The sequence below is a fragment of the Sceloporus occidentalis genome, unplaced genomic scaffold (genome assembly GCF_023333645.1).
Source record: "Sceloporus occidentalis isolate IW3139 unplaced genomic scaffold, rSceOcc1.0.p SCAF_7, whole genome shotgun sequence".
Lineage (NCBI taxonomy): Eukaryota > Metazoa > Chordata > Lepidosauria > Squamata > Phrynosomatidae > Sceloporus > Sceloporus occidentalis.
Genome location: NW_028316987.1, coordinates 5243038 through 5262383, shown reverse-complemented (window position 1 = coordinate 5262383; position 19346 = coordinate 5243038). Strand labels below are relative to the sequence as shown.

Sequence of the window (19346 nt, the reverse complement as noted above, 5' to 3'; positions counted from 1 at the left end):
CCACTGGAATGTGGCCTCACCTGAAACTGAATTTGGCCCCAGGTTGAAAAAGGTTTCCACTTTTGACACAAAGTGATAAGGCTCAAAATTAATGCCTAAGCCATGAAGGGGAAGATGGAAGAACTGGGGTAAAAACACATTTTTAAGAAGTGGGTGTTTTGTTTTTTAATTTTAAAATTTTCCTCCATAACTGCAAAACCAGAAACAAGTGATGCTGAAAACTGGCAGCTGGCCTCCTCTGAGGCAGGTGAGGGGTGGAAAGAGCAGCTAACTACTATATAAATAGAACCAAAAGAAGGTAAGCTAGAAGTCACAACAGACAATAATAAATTCAAAATCTTGGGCACAAACAGGGCTTCAGCTGTTGGTTTCATCCATACACAAAAGCACTCCTTCGAATGGGTACATTCCTCCCCAGCAACCAGCTGCACTGAACAGGCGAACTGATGCAAGTGACTTCAAGATCTTTAGTACATCAGACTAGACAGGGGTGATCTAATCCATACAACAGGTACATCAAACTGGAATGAGTGCAGGCTTTTCTTCTACAGAGTTCTTATCCCTGCCTTCTTTCTTAAAAGCCTACCCCTACAGCCTCAAATCAAAGGCTGGTTGCCTCATATTGAAAACACATGCCATTTTAAAAAAAACTCTTGAAAAATTGCAGATGCTGGTCGGAATAGATGATTTCATGACTGGCACAAAGTACACTGATGCTACAGAGAACATAAGAGGTTTTCCCCCCATAAAATCAATCTAGAAGAAAAGACTAATGTTCAAACAGCAGAGAATACATTTCCAAAATGGGCACACTGCTGAAATAATGTATGCCTGCATCTGTGCTCATTGTTTGTATAATAAGTACACTTTGTAGCCAGAATTAAACCTTATCCTGGAATTATGGTGAGCTGAATCAACTGATAGACCTATCTCCACATATATCTCACAACTGCCCCACAAATCTCTACCACTCTGTTTTACACCAGACACTGCTCCAGAAAGGCTGCCCCAACATTTTCATAAAAGGGGGATGGGGTGAAACTAGACATGCTAAGGACAAACGTATCTTCACCAAAGCATGATATGCAAGCATATTATAATTAATAAATAGAGTGAGATACTCCCTGGCATGTTCTCTCTTTTTTTCTTGGTCTGAAATATATATTCTCAGATATACTCTTTCTATGGTGAAGTAACTGTTGCCGGCAGATTCCATTCTTCTCTATCAGATAGCTAATTTCCTTAATAAATACCCCTATCATAACTGATACTGATTCTAAGCAACTAATTTCCAGATAAATCCAATAAAGCCAGTGAAGTGAAACAGTTTTAGCTCTGCTCACCTTCATACACTGGAATGAGACAGATATGGCTATCTCAAATCCATCTAGCTCACCCCCTCCCCAGTGTTTTTCTCCCAAACTAACAACTTTTTCACCTTACTGCCTGATCAGGTAACTGAAAGGTGGTAGCATGATTATAGAGAAAGGTGGTACATGGCACTGCTGTCTGTGTACATCTCTCATTACAAGCATCTTTACCCAAACGAAACCTGAACACTCAGAGTAAACAGAATTGCCAACTGGAGATTGCAGCACACGAAAACCAACACTCCAACTAATTAAAGGAAATCTAGCAGGGCTAGGCTAGATGGGGCATTAACACAGAGAGCTTAGCTACCTGCCTGATCAAGAGGTCACACTCTTAAATACCACTTTTATCTTGATATCACAAGCCATCTGACTTAATGAGCTTCTTATTGCTAGGGAATTATATACACTATAGTTAGGCTAATGAGCTAAAGATTACTCTGAAATTCCTCTCCCATTTAGTCTCATCTCTGATTATTCTAACATCTTTGAAAATTAAAATTACTTAGTTAGTTAATGTGAGTAGAAGCAGTTTGCCATTTTTTAAAAGGTGAGGAAGGTAGAGGTAGCTCTGATTCAGTTAAAAATAGAATTGCATGCTGACCTTAATTTAACCCAGTATTCAGCAGGGCCTCCTGACTAACTTCACAATATCCATGAATCCCAGCATCCCTCTTTGATATTTATTAATTAACTACTATGATTAACTGAGCACTGAATTCAGTATCTGTGCCATGAAAATCAAAGTTAGTTGTCTAACTTAAGTTCACTTATACTTAGGGTTACAATCTTTCCACCATCTTTATTCACCAAATCAGGCCACATTTCTCTGAATACCTGTCTGTACAGAAAATCCCATTAGGGTTGCTATAAGTTGGAACTGACTTGAAGGCATACAACAATCACGATAAAAACATCTGTGCTAGCAGCAGTGGTGGACCTCGCATTCTTCCGAGGTCACTAAAATGAGTACCCAGATTGTTGGGAACAATTAACTTACAGTTGTAAGCTGCTTAGAGACTCTTAGGCACTATGAAGCAGTATAGAAATGAAATGAAATGAAGCTGCTATTAAATTGTTAATGAGTCTTTTGTCAAACTGGTTTGTTCAGTGGTGATCTGTGGACTAGCACCCTACTACAAGCTGTTGGCTACTGGTAGCCAACATGCTCTGGTAACCTCTCGTTTGGATTTCTGCAATGCGCTCTACATGGGGAAGCCCTTGTATCATACCCGGAAGCTGCAATTAGTGCAGAATATGGCAGCACGACTGGTCACTGGTACAGCCAGGGCCAGTCATATAACACCGGTCATTAAAGACCTACACTGGCTGCCTATTCACTTCCGGGCGCAATACAAGGTGTTGGTTGTTACCTATAAAGCCCTAAATGGCTTGGGCCCAGGGTACTTAGAGGACCACCTCTCTCCGTACAATCCGCCCCGCACACTCAGATCAACCGGGCAGCAATTGCTAAGGGTTCCAGAGGCCAGATTAGTTGCTACTACTAGGAGTAGTACTTCTCCATCTCGGCCCCCAGCCTCTGGAACGCGCTGCCCTTTGAGCTCCGCTCGGCCGCCTCCCTTACTCAGTTTAGGAAGGGGTTAAAAACATTCCTATTTGAGCAGGCTTACCCCTGACTCTCTGACCCCTGAAGTATTCTCTCCTCGCCCCCTTCGTCAGCATGTCAGCTGGCATGAGTGGTGGTTTTTATTGTTTTTATTGTATAAGGTTTTTAATGTTATGTTTTTGTGATTTTATACTGTTTATATTGACATATTGTCATATTGTTATTGTTATGTGGAATGTTGGAAACCACCTTGGTCTTAGAAAGGCGGTATACAAATAAAATTTTACTTACTTACTTACTTACTTACTGATCTGTAGTGAGTTTTCAGAAAAAAGAAACAGCTGGAGTCTGTGGGTACAAATATGTGCACACTGGGGGACAAGCTTGCTAATTCACTATATGATATAACCTAGGAAACATTGTCCATAGTTGGAGCCAGAAGTGTAGCTGGTAGATGGTACTGCTCCACTGTCAAAGACAAAGACTAAACAGCTAATAGTTCAGCAAAGTTGAGAATCATCTAATTACAAAATTTTGGTTTATTTGTCATAATACATTTTCAGCTCCTAAAGCTTAATTAGGTTACATTATGATTATAATATGACAAAAGGGTGGTTGTACTATTCATCTGTTTGCCTCATCACTTTCCTAAATTTAACCTGGCAACTTTGTTTTACTGTAATGGCAGAAATTAAATTTCAGGGCACCATAATCCCAGAACGAACAGGCTATTTCACAAGCTTTCTCAAGATTTCCCCTCCCACAACTCTTGAGTTCTGGAGAATCCAAGGATATTGAGCAAAATGCTACTAGCACCCATTTTGCCACCTGTAAAAGGGAGAAAATTTTCAGAAAGCCATTTTCACCGAGTCTTGTAGAACTGGTACAACCAGGATTATTGACATGAACAACAGTTTTAATCTGTCCAGAGAACAAGAAAGAAAGTGATTGTTTCTGAAACTGGGTGACAAGTAGCATAGGGTGGAAAGCTGTATTGTATATTGTTGATGTTTTTACATCACCTGTGTGTCTACCTGAGCCTCATCTCCTCTACTTATATAATTATATGGATAAACATCTAAAAGACAGACAAACAACAACTCCCATCCACTTAGTAAAAGCAAGGATCATAATGTGGTATAAATACATGGAAAAACTCCCATGGAGAAAAATTCAGTGATAAATAACTCCCATTGAATCCTACAGGGATGATTTTAGAGAATATAAATAACAAGTGGGGAGACTAAGAACCCTGAAAGCTAGAAGCATAGAAGGAAAGATGAGGAAGAAAGAGAATGAGCTACAAAAAGTATTGGTCTAGATGAAAACAATAGAAGAGAGAATGCTTGTATTTTCTGCAGAAGCCAAAGAAGTGCAGAATTTACCAGGCAAAGAACTCCTGATCAGGAGATGCTCAGTTTTAACTTATATAAGAGAAATGTAAAAATGATAGGGCCGAAATATATGAAATCCTGAGAGGTTGCTCACACGGAAGTGTAAATATCAATACAGACACCTCTCCTAACTCGCGGAGGGTGCAGAATGGATAACCCCATGAGTTAGTAGACTCGCAGATAATCAAGCCCCATTGAAATGAATGGGGTGCACTCCTGCCCACGAGCATAGGGCGCACACCGCGGGAGTGCACCTCATTCACCTCCATGGATCATCAAGTCCACCAATTTCAAGTCCGCAAACTTGGAGGGGCGACTATATTTCTTTTCAGACTTGTCACTTTCCATAGGAGGAAACAGATAACAGAGTGGGGCAGGGCTCTCTACTCGTGTGCAGAAGAATCCCGGGAGAGTAGTGAGTTCATAAGGCTAGTTAGTCTTCAGTGCACCTTCTTCCAAAGAATTTTTATACTGTAAATGTGTACATTCATCCTTGACATACATTCAACTTAAAACATGAGGAAATCAAGAATCCCCATATTTTGGATCAAACATTGATCAGAATGGAGACTGCAGTCAGAAAATCAGAAGACTACGAATGAGAAGAGTAGCTATGAAGGAACTGGACAAGGTCCTAAAATGTAAAGATATAACTCTGAATACACAAGTGAGGAATGTCCAAGCCAATGTATGCCCCATCACTATGGATTTTATCACACAGGGGAAAATCAGACGTTTAAAAAGGCATTTTCCTAGGGACATTCATGTGATCGCGGCAAAGATTTTCCCACACATTGCTCTTAGTGAGGACCTACCCAGGAAGAACCAGGAATGCTTCAGAAACAAATCATTCATGTTGCTGGAGCACTCTTGGTTCTTCCCGAGATAAGTCCTGTCTAATAATCATGGGAAAATCTTTGCCGCGATCATGCAAATGTCCCAGGAAAACGCCTTTTTAAACCTCCGATTTCCCCCCATGATAAAGTCCTAAGTATGGATGTGAGAGCTGGACAGTGAAGAAAGTGGATAGGAAGAAAACATGGTGCTGGAGAAGAGTGCTGAGGATATCGTGGAGGGCCAAGAAGATAAACAAATGTATCATTGATCAGATCAGATCAATCCTGAACTCTCCCTGGAAGTCAGGATGATCAAACTGAGGTTGTCATATCATGAGAAAGCATGACTCATTAGAAAAGACAATAATGCTAGGTGAAGGGCAGTAGAAAGAGAGGATGACCATAAGCTAGATGTATAGACACAGTTAGAGAAGTCACAAGTATGAATTTACAGGAGCCAAACAGAGCAGTGGAGGACAGGGGAACTTGGAGATGTCTCATCCACAGCGTCAACGTGAGTTAGGGTTGACTCAAGGGTAGATAACAACAACAACAATAACAACAACAAATGTGCTTGGGACCTCAGCCCAGACTCTCCTGTGAAGCAATGCTTCTTGTTTGCCCACCTCCATCCCTCTGACATGCAACGGAATGGCCAGTTTCCTGGGACACCAGAACACTGCTGGAACAACCTCTGTCTTTTGTTGCCATGACAATGACAGGCAAAGCCAACAAGGGAACTGTGTTGTCATGGCAATGGGGGGGTCTCCTAGTCCTGCCTGAATAGGAAATCAAGAGAAAGACAGATTCTCTGTTGCTAGAACAGGAAATTAGAACAGGTAAAGCCTTCCTACAAATATTTCAAAGCAGGTAAAACAAGTCTGAAAATGCATGTGCATGCAGAGAGTGGAAACACAGAAAAACAGAGTCAGAGAAATCAACCTTCTCTCTTCTGAAGCCAGAAGTGGCAATGGTGTGGTTATGGAGGCCATTACAAATACTGAAGAAAATGAGCATTTTAGAACTATAGAAAACCCTCTTTAGTGTCCCCCAAAAATCACTCTGTTCCTATATGCATAAAGCTCCCTCCATCCTCTGCATTCAGTACCTCTGTCTTTCAATTATTTGCAGCAACCCGGGCTGTTAATTACACAGTCCCAAGTTGCTAAGTAAGAAAACTGGTGCTTAATTAGCCAGCAGGAAAGATTGATTTGGAGACAGTGCAGGCATCACACAATGTTCTTCTGCAGGAGATGCCCAGCTGTGACCTTATGAAGGATAAAAACTCTCTGCCCACTTGAGTGAATTCAAAGACAGGGATCTAAAAACTCCAAATTTTGGACTAGTATGCAATCAGTACTGAAGTGTGAAGTTGCCAGCGACTGCGTTACCAAAAAGGCAGGGTTGCATGCACACAGTTTAAAGTTATCTTTACTATGGGCCACTGCAGAATTTTGGAATCCTATCTTACTTTGTTGGCACTGTGATTCTATATTGAGAACGGATCCCCCGCAAAAACAGAAGGCCAACTGTTGTTCCTATATTTTCAAAAATGGAGGCTCAAACATATCTGCTTTTCTTGCTCTCAGCACTCATAGGTGTAGTCCAGGTGAAACCTACAAACATCCCCTCACAAGCTAGGGTCTCATTTGTCTGTAGACCCCTTCTTCTGCCTAAAATCATAATGCAGATACCATGATTTAAAGATCAAGTCAGATTTCCAACGCCACCCCAAACTGCTACACGATGAAGAAATCCTGAAAATCTCATCCACAATTTTGTTCTCATGTGGTTAAAATAATAAAACATGAAATCTGGAACAGGAAGGCAGGGTGCTTGGGTCCTCCTTTTCTAGGCTGGCAGGGGAGGCAGAGCTTCATCTGAATAGATCTGACAAAACTGGGCTACCAAGACTCCCGTGTACTTGAGCCTCCTCAGGCATTATCAATCAGAAGTATACTAAATGATCAACCACTAATATTAAGACAGTTGTTATCATTTAGGCCTCCCAGGAGTTTTTTTAAAAAGCATTCTATCATCTATTCTATCCTCATCTATCCTTACTTGGGAGTAAGCTACACTGAACAAATGGGAGTTTATCAGACAAGGGAATTTGGAAGTATAATCCAATGGCAATCTGAACGCAATCATGGGGTTTAACATTATTGCATGATAACCCACTACACGCAAATTCAGGCTATGGGAAGTCAGTCCGAACGCAATCATGTGGAGAAAGTGGATGGTTGTACAGCAGACAGTGAATGTTGGGGGAAGATGAAGAAGAGTTTGTAAACACCTTGTATATATTGCAATAAGAGATAAAAGAACCTCCAAGGACTTTGGAAGAATTCAATTGTGTCTGTGAATCATTCAAGGTTTCTAGAGAGTTCAGGTTTGATCTGCTTCAAGACCTGTTCACATGTCTTTTTAGCAACCCATGGTATCTCTCCAGCACCACATTTCCACTGGATCTATAGAGCTAACACCACTCCAGCCCTGAAGCCAGAGGCCTGAAGCCAGAGCCAGCAGCAGCAGCAGCAGCAGCAGCAAGCTTCCCCACACCATTGGGACTTAAGCAGAGGCAAGGCAAAGGCAGAGGCAACAGCAGCTAAGGAAAGGGGGCGTGGCTTTGGGTGAGATATTTATACCCTCCCCAAACACTCCTTCAAGGAACACCACTCCAGCCCTGAAGCCAGAGGCCTGAAGCCAGAGCCAGCAGCAGCAGCAGCAGCAGCAGCAGCTGCTAGCTTCCCCACACCATTGGGACTCCTCAAGCAGAGCTCGGCGGTTGTGGCGGAGGGAGAGTTGTGGACGCAGTGGGTTCCCTTGAGGGCCCAGGGAACACCACCACCCTCCCAATTCAGTGGGGTTTGACCTCTCACCATCTCACCTGAGGCCGGGAATGTGGCAGGGGCGGCCATTGGAGTTGTGCTGGGGAATGGGAGGTATGGTTGGGATAAAGGGAACAGATGTTACAAAAGAAGACGGGATCGCTGTCTGAAAGCTATCCCGTCTTCAGTTCCCTCTGTTTCTCAGGATGGCTTGGAGAGCAGACCAACCATTCCACAGAACCTCTCTCTGCTCCTTTGCAATGCCAGGTCAGTAAAAAACAAGACCCATATCATCCAGGACCTCCTCCTGGATGAAGATGCCGACCTGGCTTGCTTCACAGAGACCTGGCTGGGAGAGGATAGCACTGCTATCTGGGCGCAGGCCCTCCCAGCTGGGTACTCTGTCAGTGAGCAGGTGAGGGGAAGTGGGCGGGGGGGCGGAGTGGCTCTAGTCTATAAGAACCATCTGACCTTGGCCAGGATACCTGTCCGGAACACAGTCCATTTCGAGTGTATGTACCTTAGCCTGAAGACAAGGGATAGTTTGGGGATTTTGCTAGTCTACCGGCCACCCCGTTGTCTGGCAGACTCCCTGACCGAGCTGACACAGCTGGTCTCTGAGCTGCTGTTGGAGACCCCCAGACTCTTAGTTTTGGGGGACTTTAACATTCCGCTCGAGACCAATTTAACAGGTGCGGCTCGGGAGTTCATGGAGACCATGACAAACATGGGCCTATCCCAATTGGTCAAAGGGCCCACACATTGTGCAGGTCATACACTCGATGCGGTCTTCAGTACGGAACAGGAATATCCGTGGGCGGAGGTGGTAAGTACCTCCGCATTGTCATGGACGGATCATTTCCTGATCAAGACGAAACTTAGAGCCAATATCTGCCCCACCGGGGTTGGCGGACCCATTAGAATGGTCCGCCCTCAAAGGCTGATGGAGCCCATTGGATTCCAGACAGCCTTAGAGGGTTTAATGGTTGGGAATACCGGTGATCCGGTTGATGCTCTGGTCAATACCTGGAACACCGATCTTACCAGGGCTATCGACACGATCGCTCCCAAGCGCCCTTGCCATCCCGCCCCAAATCGGAGGCCCTGGTTCACACCAGAGCTGAGGAAGATGAAGCGGTTTGGACGACGGCTAGAGCGCAGGTGGCGGAAGACTCGACTCTTATCCGACAGAACTCGCCATAGGAACTTTCTTCGTTCCTATCGGGAGGCAATAAGTGCAGCGAAGAGAGCCTTCTCCTCTGCACGTATTGCGTCTGCAGAGTCCCGTCCAGCAGAGCTGTTTAAGATGGTGAGGGAAATGACACAGGTGACCCCTGCGCCAAATCCCTTACTTAACCCGACGACGGCCTGCTGTGACGCGTTTAACAACTTCTTTGCAGACAAAATCTCTCAGATAAGAGCCGACTTAGATGCCACCGTTGAAACAGAGTCGACAGGCGAGGCGTCCAGTGACTCCGCCGATGTAGTCATACTGGATCAGCTCCAATCTGTGAGTACTGATGACGCGGACAAGCTGCTTGGTAAGATGAGGAAGACAACTTGCCCTCTTGACCCTTGCCCATCATGGCTGGCCGTCCAGGGGGGGGGATGCATTGATGAGATTCCTCACGGATATCATCGGTGCATCCTTCAGGGAAGGACATGTTCCATCTTGTTTAAAGGAAGCGGTGGTTAGGCCGCTCCTGAAAAAACCTTCCCTGGACCTCCTGGATATGAAGAATTATAGGCCGGTGTCATTGCTGCCATTTTTGAGCAAGGTGATCGAGAGGGCGGTTGCCCTTCAGCTCCAAGCTGTCTTGGATGAAGCCAATTATCTAGACCCATTTCAAACTGGCTTTAGGACAGGCTTTGGGGTTGAGACTGCCATGGTTGCCTTGACCGACGATCTGCGTCTGAGCATTGACCCTGTTGGTGCTCTTAGACCTCTCAGCGGCTTTTGATACTATAGATCACGGCATCCTCTTGGACCGCCTGAAGGGGTTAGGTATCGGGGGCACTGCTTTGCAGTGGTTCCGGTCCTTCCTCTCGGGCAGGTCTCAGAGGGTGCTACTCGGGGACTGTAGCTCCAGTAAGAGGTACCTCACTTGTGGGGTTCCTCAGGGGGCTATTTTGTCCCCGATGTTATTTAACATCTATATGAAGCCGCTGGGTGAGATAATACGGAGTTATGGTGCTGGGTGTTATCAGTATGCTGATGACACCCAAATCTATTTCTCCGTATCTCATTCGTCGGCCTCGAATTCCGATGGCATCTCTTCTCTCAATGAATGTCTTCAGGCGGTAATGGGCTGGATGAGGAAAAACAGATTGAAACTGAATCCAGACAAGACGGAGGTGCTCATGGTAGCGGCCCCGAAACCAAGAATTGGGTTGCAACCTCCAGTCCTGGATGGGGTCACACTCTCCTCCAGCGACTGTGTTCGCAGTCTGGGGGTGCTCCTTGACTCGTCGCTCCTGATGACAAATCAGGTAAATGCGACGGTCAGGAGTGCCTGTTATCAGCTTCGGCTGATACGCCAGCTGCACCCTTTTCTGGAAGTAAGGGATCTCGAGACGGTTGTGCACGCACTGGTAACCTCACGCCTTGACTTCTGTAATGCACTCTACATGGGGCTACCCCTGTGCTTGACTCGGAAATTACAGCTGGTTCAAAACATGGCAGCCAGGCTTGTGTCAGGTACATCTAGGAGGGACCACATTACTCCGGTTTTGAGGTCCCTCCACTGGCTGCCTATCAGCTTCCGGGCCCAGTACAAGGTGTTGGTTATCACCTTTAAAGCCCTAAATGGCTTGGGTCCAAGCTATCTTAGGGACCGCCTCCTCCCGTACAATCCTCCCCGCGCTCTCCGGTCCTCTGGGAGGAACTTACTGCAGCCTCTAAAATCTAGGCTTGCAGCGACCTCCCAGAGGGCGTTCTCTGCTGTCGCCCCCAAACTCTGGAACGACCTGGCAGATGAGATCCGTCAGATAACATCATTAGACAGCTTTAAAAAAGCGGTCAAGACGGATCTCTTCCGGCAGGCCTTTCCAGATTAACCATCCCGGCCCAGGTTCCCAGGTTCCCTGATTCCCTCATTCCTCCCGTGGCCCCATCTTAGTGATGGTTGAGGATCAACAGAGGGATATCAGGGTTTTTAGTTTTAATTGCTGTTTTTATGCTTGATATTGTGTTTTTAATATGTTATACTATTTAATACTGTCTTAAGGGGGGGAGGGATAAAGGGTTTTTAATTGTCATATTTTATATTTTACTGTTGTTAACCGCCCGGATTGGTTTGCCAGAGGGCGGTATACAAATAATAATAATAATAATAATTATTATTATTATTATTATTATTATTATTAGACTGCCACACGCAAATTCGGACAATGGCATGCTATTTTCGGGCAATGGGGAGCCAGTTCGAACACAGTGCGCATTCACGTAATTGCGCTAAACTAGCGACTTTAAGTGAATGTGTTCTGGCCCCGCTTTCTTTTCATTCGAATTTAAGAGAAATTCCTCCCGTTTGATAAACTCCATGGAGGGCACTTCTAAGCACACATGGTGTTTTTATTAGTTTTCATATTTAAGGACGTTTCAATGATAATGGATGAGAAAAGTAATTTGCCCTTCCTCTCCATATACTCATAACTAAACAAAATCAGTAATGATCCATCCTACTAATGTTGAGCACCCCCCCTCAAACACGCACACCTCAAAAACAGCTCTGGGATCCCTATAATAAAGGTGTTAAATTATTACAGAAATTATAATTAATCCACACAGTGGAGTTTTGACTTGCACACTATGTGCCAGGGCTAGTTCTGGACATCTGTTAGAAATTCTGGAATGAAACATTTACAGATACAGAAACCTGTCCCTGCACAGCCTTTGCATTTCTTGAAATGTAGTGACTGGATGGATATGAGAAGTTATAGTTTCACCTTCAGTTCCATGTCCATCAAATGGGACTACATGAATACCTCCCTCCTACAATATTCCTTTCCTTGTCCAAGGATAACTCCACTCCTACATTTCGTGCTGTCTTTGGTGCCAACATATACCACAACCACATGCCCCATCAGTCTGTCTGCACATATGTTATACCCTCAAACTTCACAGCAAGCAAACAAATTATCATTTCATTCAGAAGCCCACATTTTAGAATCAATTTGCAGGCTCCAATTCTGTGGTCACACCACTCAAGCATAGAATGTGTTGCTGGAAGCAGAATTCAGCATCCTAAGAATTTGTGTTAAAATACCAAACGTGTGGTCTTTACTGCCACAAAGAGATGCTTCAAAATATGTGGGCCAAATGACATCACAGAAAGCAATAATAAGTGTGTTCATGCCAACAGATGCTACACTGTATTGTGTGATGTTTCCAAGGGCCCATGGCTAAACACAATAAAATCTTATGGAAATGTTGAAAAAGCAGTGTGGGCACCAACAGATTTTCGAGTCATTATTGGCTTATTTAGGAGCTCCAAATAATTGTTACCCTTCCCCATGACAAACAAACATTTATGACTAATCATCTGAATTGTTAATTGGTGGCCATTTTCTAAGAGCTAAGACATTAAACAACTAAAAAATTGGAGCACATTCTAATTATAAAGCCAGTTCCAGTGCAATATGTACATGTTCATGTGGACACAACAAGATATAAGAAACTGATCCCAAAAGAGAGTGAGAGCACACGCTACATAAAGCAGTTGACTTATCAAGCAGTAAATTACACTTCTAAAAGAAAACAGTCTCTAGTTCCACCTTGTATGAAATATAATGGATACTGCCCTATACAAGCAAAATCAATCATGCAGAATATAAGCAAACTTCCTTAATATGCACAATTTATATAGGCCACATAATTTCTCATTCCTTGGTGCAGAATTCTAATTTGTTGTTGAGGCTGAAATACAAACTATGCCAAGCCCACTCTGCAGCACAGGTTTTAGTTTTTCTGACTGTCCGGAATGGACCTAATTGCAACCCAGACTTTTAAAAACCTGCCCTCCACTTCCTACCAAGCATTCTGTTCTTGTAACCTACACCACATCCTCTTCAAAATTTGCCCATAACTAATGGCTTGGAAAGGCCATGGTGGTGCCAACTGAATTAATATCAAAAGCTCTTGGGATTCTTCTAGAAATCCTGTCCTTTCTAGATAATGAATGCCATTTATTTCAGAGCATTTGTCCTTACTTAGAACACTCTATCAAGCATGCAATAGACCAGAGAATTGCTCATCTATCAAAGAATTTAAAAGCATTCTAAAAGCAAACTACCATAACCAATATGCAGCCACAAGGTTCAGATGGGACAAAGTGGTCCTGGGTGTCCCTTTCTATCAGTGATATAAAACAGTGCTAGTGAAAGGACCAGTGTCAGTCCACAAGCTTTTGGCTGCCAGTCCATTGCAAATTAAGATGCTAGCCACAGATGCTGGCGAAATGGCAGAAAGAAACTGTTCTGGAACATGGCCACATAGCCCGAAAACCCCACAAAAAACTATGCATGCCGGCCATGAAAGCCTTCGACTTTACAAAGTCCCTAGAGTTGAGCAGAAGAAAAGAGGGACAACTTGTAGTAAGCTTGAGTCCCATTCAGGTGGAAGTATCTGTACCTCTTACCTGCTACCCCTTCTACTGTTAAAAGACACTTTCACCATATGATTGAGTCAGATCCATATATTCGTTGCCATCCTGTTAGTTTGACTCACAGAGTTCAGGAGAGAACAAGAGGAAGCAGGCTATGTCTTTGTTGGTTTTACACCATTTTCAGTTGAAGTGCTGTTGTCTCAAACAAAATTGGAAAATTGGTACCTCATGGAAATTGCTCCTATAAATATAAAGCAATATACAAACCTCTCTTTAAGTTGCTTAATACTGGACAAGATTTCATCCTTTTGCACTCTTGCTCTAGCGCTAAGGTTCTCAGTCTGCAGCCCCTCCAAGTAATCTTCAACATCTGTTTGTGGAAGAAGTTACAGAATAGGAAGACAGAAGAATTAATTTCCATATAAATATTAAAGCTAAAACTGTCAAACTACTACAGTTGGCCCTCCGCATTTGCAGCTTTGACTATTGCGAATTTGATTATTTGTAGATTTGATTAATATGGTCTCTCTAGGAATTTGTAGGTCCTACAGCACAACAGCCAGAAGTTGACCATAGAGTTCCTAGGCATTTGTAGGCCCTCCAGCATGATTCTATGATCGAATTTAGGCAGATGTTGACCATACAGTTGCACTAGAGGACCTAGGGATTCCTAGAAAAGCATTCTCTCAAGTAAAATGAATAGTGGTGTTTTTTTATTTGCAGCTTTTCCACATTCACTGGGGGTCCTTCTCCCCTAACCCTAACAAATGTGGGTGGACCACTGTAGTCCAACAATCAAGAAACACAGGCATAGCAACCTAGATCAGTGGTTCCCAAACTTTGGTCTGTGTGTTTTGGACTTCAGCTCACAGAAGCCCAAGCCAGTTTGGCCAACATTCAGAAATTATGGAGGCTGAAGGGTATTGGTATTCGTGTGTGTGTGTGTTGTGTTCATCTTAGTGTTGCCGTAAGTAGGGAATGGCTTGAAAGCAAATAACAAACACAGGGAGGAAGCAATAGACCTGTACTTGGAAACCTATTTCTGTACATGAATTTTATTCTCTGCATTTAGACACATTGTCTGGGACTCCATCACACATTACATGATTTTGTTACTTGGATACCACATGTACATGAAATGGAGAGACACAGTCTCTTGTCTGGGACATGCACATTTGTTGCATATGTACCTTGCATTTTTTAAGCATATATCCATTAAAAAGACAGATGTGTAAAGCAACTCTCATTTCAATGCCACATCAAGCCATTGAATGAACTGAACTATAATAAAAATGCCAATCACTACTGCAAACCTGCACTCCCAGCCTTCCCCTCCCACTCCCATTTCCAGAGCCGTCTGCCATGTTCATAGCACCAGGAAATGAGACAGAAAGCCTGGCCATAAAGTTTCAGAGTGGATCAGGAAGAGCAGCATGTAAACCACTCAAGATTAAGTTGTGTTAGTTTTACGGCTTGTCTGTGATATTATAAAACATCAAAAAAGAACACAGACAAGCAAGAAGCAATCTCAGCTACAAATATTCCACAGGGAGGAAGAAAAACAATGAAAGGAGGATAGATGGGGAAACATGATGGAGAACAAAATAGCAAATGACCTTTTAGGCTAAACCCAATGTTTAATTTCTAAAGAGGAGTGCCACTCTCCTTATCTGGTTGGGAACACACTCAGAATTTCAGTATGTCAGATTCCAATATAAAATGTCCTTTAGGTCGGCAGCAAAAAAAAAGTGTGTCTAAGATGAGTCCACCCTAACCAATTTAGGGAAACAAGATCACAACTGTTCATGCCCAGAAGCTGAACCAATATTAGAAGAGCTTGGAATATTTTGTAATAGTAATGAGTTGTTGTTGTTGTTGTTGTTGTTATGTGCCTTCAAGTCATTTCCAGGCTATAGCGACCCTAAGGCAGGCCTATCACAAAGGTTTCTCAGTAAGTTTCTTCAGTGGGAATTTGCCCTTGCCGTCCTCTGAGGCTGAGAGAGTATGACTTGCCCAAGCTCTGAATCCTGGTCTCCAGAGTCACTGTTCAGTGTTCAAACCACTACACCATGTTATTCATTATTTATTACTTTATTAACACATTACTTTTGGGGATTTAGTATTTTAAAAATAGGAAAATGCTCAAGATCTCCAATAATGTCTCCTCCAAAAAGTATTCCAAAGTAGCAATAAAATGTTACTCATTTTACATACACACCAAAAAGGACAGGACATTACAAGTCCTTATGGTGTTTCATAAAAAGGATGATATTATGCCTCTCAGGGTGCAGCCACACTGTAGAATTAAAGCAGTTTGACACCAGGTTAAAGAATCCTGGGGATTTTATGAGGCGCCAGAGCGCTCCAACAGACCAGGCTGAACACCTGTTAACAATGAAAGGAGTGAGGGATTTTCTAGAGTACATAGCACTATTCATCAATATGGTATCCCCCACATATTTGGGCCACAATTCTCGTTGTCCTCCAATATTGAATCTACTCACTGTAGCTGGTTTTAAGTTGTGTAGGGGGGCAATACATCACAAAAGGCTGTTATACGAGAAATATTTCCCTCACCACTGAGTACACAGATCTTTTTCATAGATTTGCTGGGATTAGGGTCCAGGCTTCTATGAAGTTTCCAGCGTTAGCTATTCCTGTTTTATAAATTAATTACCTCTTAATACTCTTATGGTGTTGTAAACTAACTCCCAGCACACACACAAAATTGAAAGTCTACCCATGCAAAAGATCAGTACAATCCAGTTTCCTTATTTCTCATATGTGTCTTCCAAATGATATGATCGCTTCTGACGACACATTAGGCAGACGTGGCCATTGACTCAAGAGCCTGTCTTTCTAGCTTGTGTAGATGGAACATACCTTTCCTATCGGAAGGCCTAGAGACTCTGCAGATTGTTAAAGACGCAGCAAGTTTGATGTAGGAGAGCGTGACATGCAATTAATCTCCATTCATAGCCTGTTCTACTTGTCAGGAGAGGAAGGCTCCTTCTTTAGAAGGGGATCCGAAGACTTCAATTAAAAACAGTCAGCTAACAAGAAAATAATCTGAGCTAAAGGAAAGGTGGCAGGTGCCGAAAATGAGTTGTTTACGAGAAATGTCAGTTTGAAACAATAAAGCACAGAGCATTAAAAAAAAATTGAAATGAGCTGCCTGCACCACATCCTCCAATTTAAGGCAAGGAAACCCACACATTCAGCTAAGAGAGACAACCAGCTTCAAAAGGCAAGTTTCACAGTCCAGTCCAAAAATAATTAATTTTAAATTGAAGTAATCAGACATTAGTGTTGAAAAGCTGCTTTTTAGTGTCTTGACTTTGCCCAGAGACATGTCAAATTTTGGTAAGAGAGCCAACAAGCATATGCAAAGTCTGTTTTCCTCAGCAACTCACTCACAAGCTTTGCATTCGAGTCACAAAAAGTAACCTGAAGGCAACACCTCTGCAATCCTTTTCCCACTGAACATTCATTTTTCCTTGGAACATCAGACATGCCCGCTCCAGAAAGCAACCTGCCACATATTTAGCAGAGGAAACTTTCCTAGGATTGAAGATTAAAAAGTGGCAAGAGAATTTCACCCGTAAAATGTTTGTATATCCAACTGCTGCTAAAGGAGCTGACCCAGTAAATGAAAATTTGCAACCTTAAACAGGTATGCAAATGAGATGAAGGGAAAGTAAGACTCGGTAGCAGTGTAGTGTGTAAGGTCAGAATAAGCTGGGTCATTCAAGCTATAACTAATTCCTTAACAAATAAAAATAAAATAAAATCCAGAAGTGGCAGAACACCAAAGGTGCTTGAAAACTTCCATCATTGTATGTGAGGCTGGTTATAGGTGCACAAATGTACTCTGCACTTGCTCAGATATATTTTGTGATGGCACATTTTCTCTTGCTGGATTCTGGCAGTGGCAACAGATAACAGGGAAGGGCTTAGTCAACTCTAGATTTAAGCTAAGGTCTGGGGATGCTTTAAACTCTGCTGGAAAAAAGTGATAGCAAGCCAGGCATCATGGAATGTCTAATAGACTTGGGGCCACAATTCATGGGACAGTAATGGTACAGAAATGGCTACCAGATGGGAAGAAGGCTTGTCCCCAGTTTTCCACCCCACAATCTTTCATCCATGTTACTATGGTATGAAGTTCCTATGCAGAACTGGTTCATTTTGAACAAGCAGCAGAGGTTAAGCTGTCCCTTTTTTATGAATATGTATCATTATGCCAAGAATCATGCCTGTATGCCTACACACACAACAGTGAGTTTGTATAGCCTGGATACATAAGTATCATACTCTTAAAATAATCCCTACCAATTGAAGATGGTCTTTCTATTGTCAGATGTCAGTGAATAAATTTTGGCATCACAATTAAAACATCTACAGAAACATACATCTAATCACCCCAAGAGTAATGCTTCATTTTCCTTCCTACAAATGAATATAAGCCACTCATACAAGAGAAAAACAGTATGCTTCAAGGTTCAATGCACCCTTTATCTCCGGTACCCCAGTTTAGAGGAGGATTAAAATTCATCTCTTCAAAATTGAATCTCACACATTGTAGCTCAATGAAGTGAATTTTCATTTTCCAAGATGGAGCAGAAAAGAGCGCTCCCACTCCCTAGAAAGTCAATGTGTATAGTAACGAAGACTGGCGGACATGTTTTGGTACCGGAGGTTCAAACCATTCTACCATCTATCATCTGGATTTGTTAAAATATGGACACAACAGATTAAATATGCAACCATATCCTGAGAACAAGCCCCATCAAATTTGGAGGCCTTAGTTTGAAGGAAATATGCACAACTGCAGACTGTTGGTTGAATTTATTCCAGCAGGGCAATGGTAGTGTTATACTTTTCATTTTTTTAATGTCACATTCCACCCCATATTCAGTGATATCCATCACTCAAAGATAAGCATTTAGTGTTTTATTTGTGTGTTGTTGTTGTTGTTGTTGTTGTTGTTGTTACATGCCTTCAGGTCATTTCTGACTTATGGTGACCCTAAGGCAAACCTATCATAGGATTTTCTTGGCAAGATTCTTCAGAGGGGGTTTGCCTTTGCCATCCTCTGAGGCTGAGAGTGTGTGACTTGCCCAAGATCACACAGTGGGCTTCCATGGCTTAGTGGGGATTTGAACCTGTGGAAAGAGCGACACTTTGAATTCTTGCTGCTAGCAAGGTGCTGGGCTTGCCCACCCCCACTACCTCCAACTTTGCTGTGCCACAATTCCCAAAAGAATCTCAAGATATTGAGAAAAATAATGGTACTTCAAATGCCCTAAAGTTTCCAAACAATGGGGAACAAAAGTTATAATACATAGTCAAGAATATAAAAGAAGGAGAAGGGCTGGGAGGTAAAGCTGGATGAGCATCAAAACCCTAAGTGACAGGCCTAGTTATTCAAAGGAACAGTGTAGTTACCTGCAAAGATCTCTTGGACATCTTCTGGAAGGATACCGCCTGCAGTTTGCATTTGGGGACAACCTTGACCTTAAAAGCAAACCAAGAGACAAGCCCAAATCCCTGCTGTGGCTGTTCGCTTCTCTTACTATTAACAACAGTCTGAAGAAGAAAGGAAGCATCAGAGGTAAAACAGACAGAAAAGAAATGGGGAGGGGCTATTTGTTTTGAAGGCTCCTCCTTTGCAGCTACAAGCTCCTCCAGCACAATAGGAAAACCTGAGTAGATACCTATGGGAGGAAGCAGCAAGTGCAG

The 19346-nt window shown here is 42.9% G+C and overlaps 2 protein-coding genes across 2 annotated transcripts in view; one reads left to right on the top strand and one right to left on the bottom strand.

The window, feature by feature from the left end:
* The window catches only part of LOC149309074 (src kinase-associated phosphoprotein 1-like), a 63363-nt gene extending 44245 nt beyond the window's left edge, over positions 1 to 19118 (bottom strand). Inside the window, exons 1-2 of the mRNA XM_089532053.1 lie at positions 19053 to 19118; positions 13872 to 13974 (exon numbers count right to left, since the gene is read on the bottom strand). Of these exons, the coding sequence (XP_089388179.1) occupies positions 13872 to 13974; positions 19053 to 19104 (155 nt within the window). The 5' untranslated portion in view covers positions 19105 to 19118. The remainder of the gene's footprint in view (positions 1 to 13871; positions 13975 to 19052) is intronic.
* LOC149309075 (uncharacterized) lies at positions 7392 to 13683 on the top strand. The gene is made up of 3 exons (XM_089531206.1): positions 7392 to 7424; positions 8204 to 9307; positions 13663 to 13683. The coding sequence occupies exons 1-3, from the start codon at positions 7392 to 7394 to the stop codon at positions 13681 to 13683; spliced, it is 1158 nt and encodes a 385-aa protein (XP_089387332.1).
* Positions 19119 to 19346: the final 228 nt, after the last annotated feature.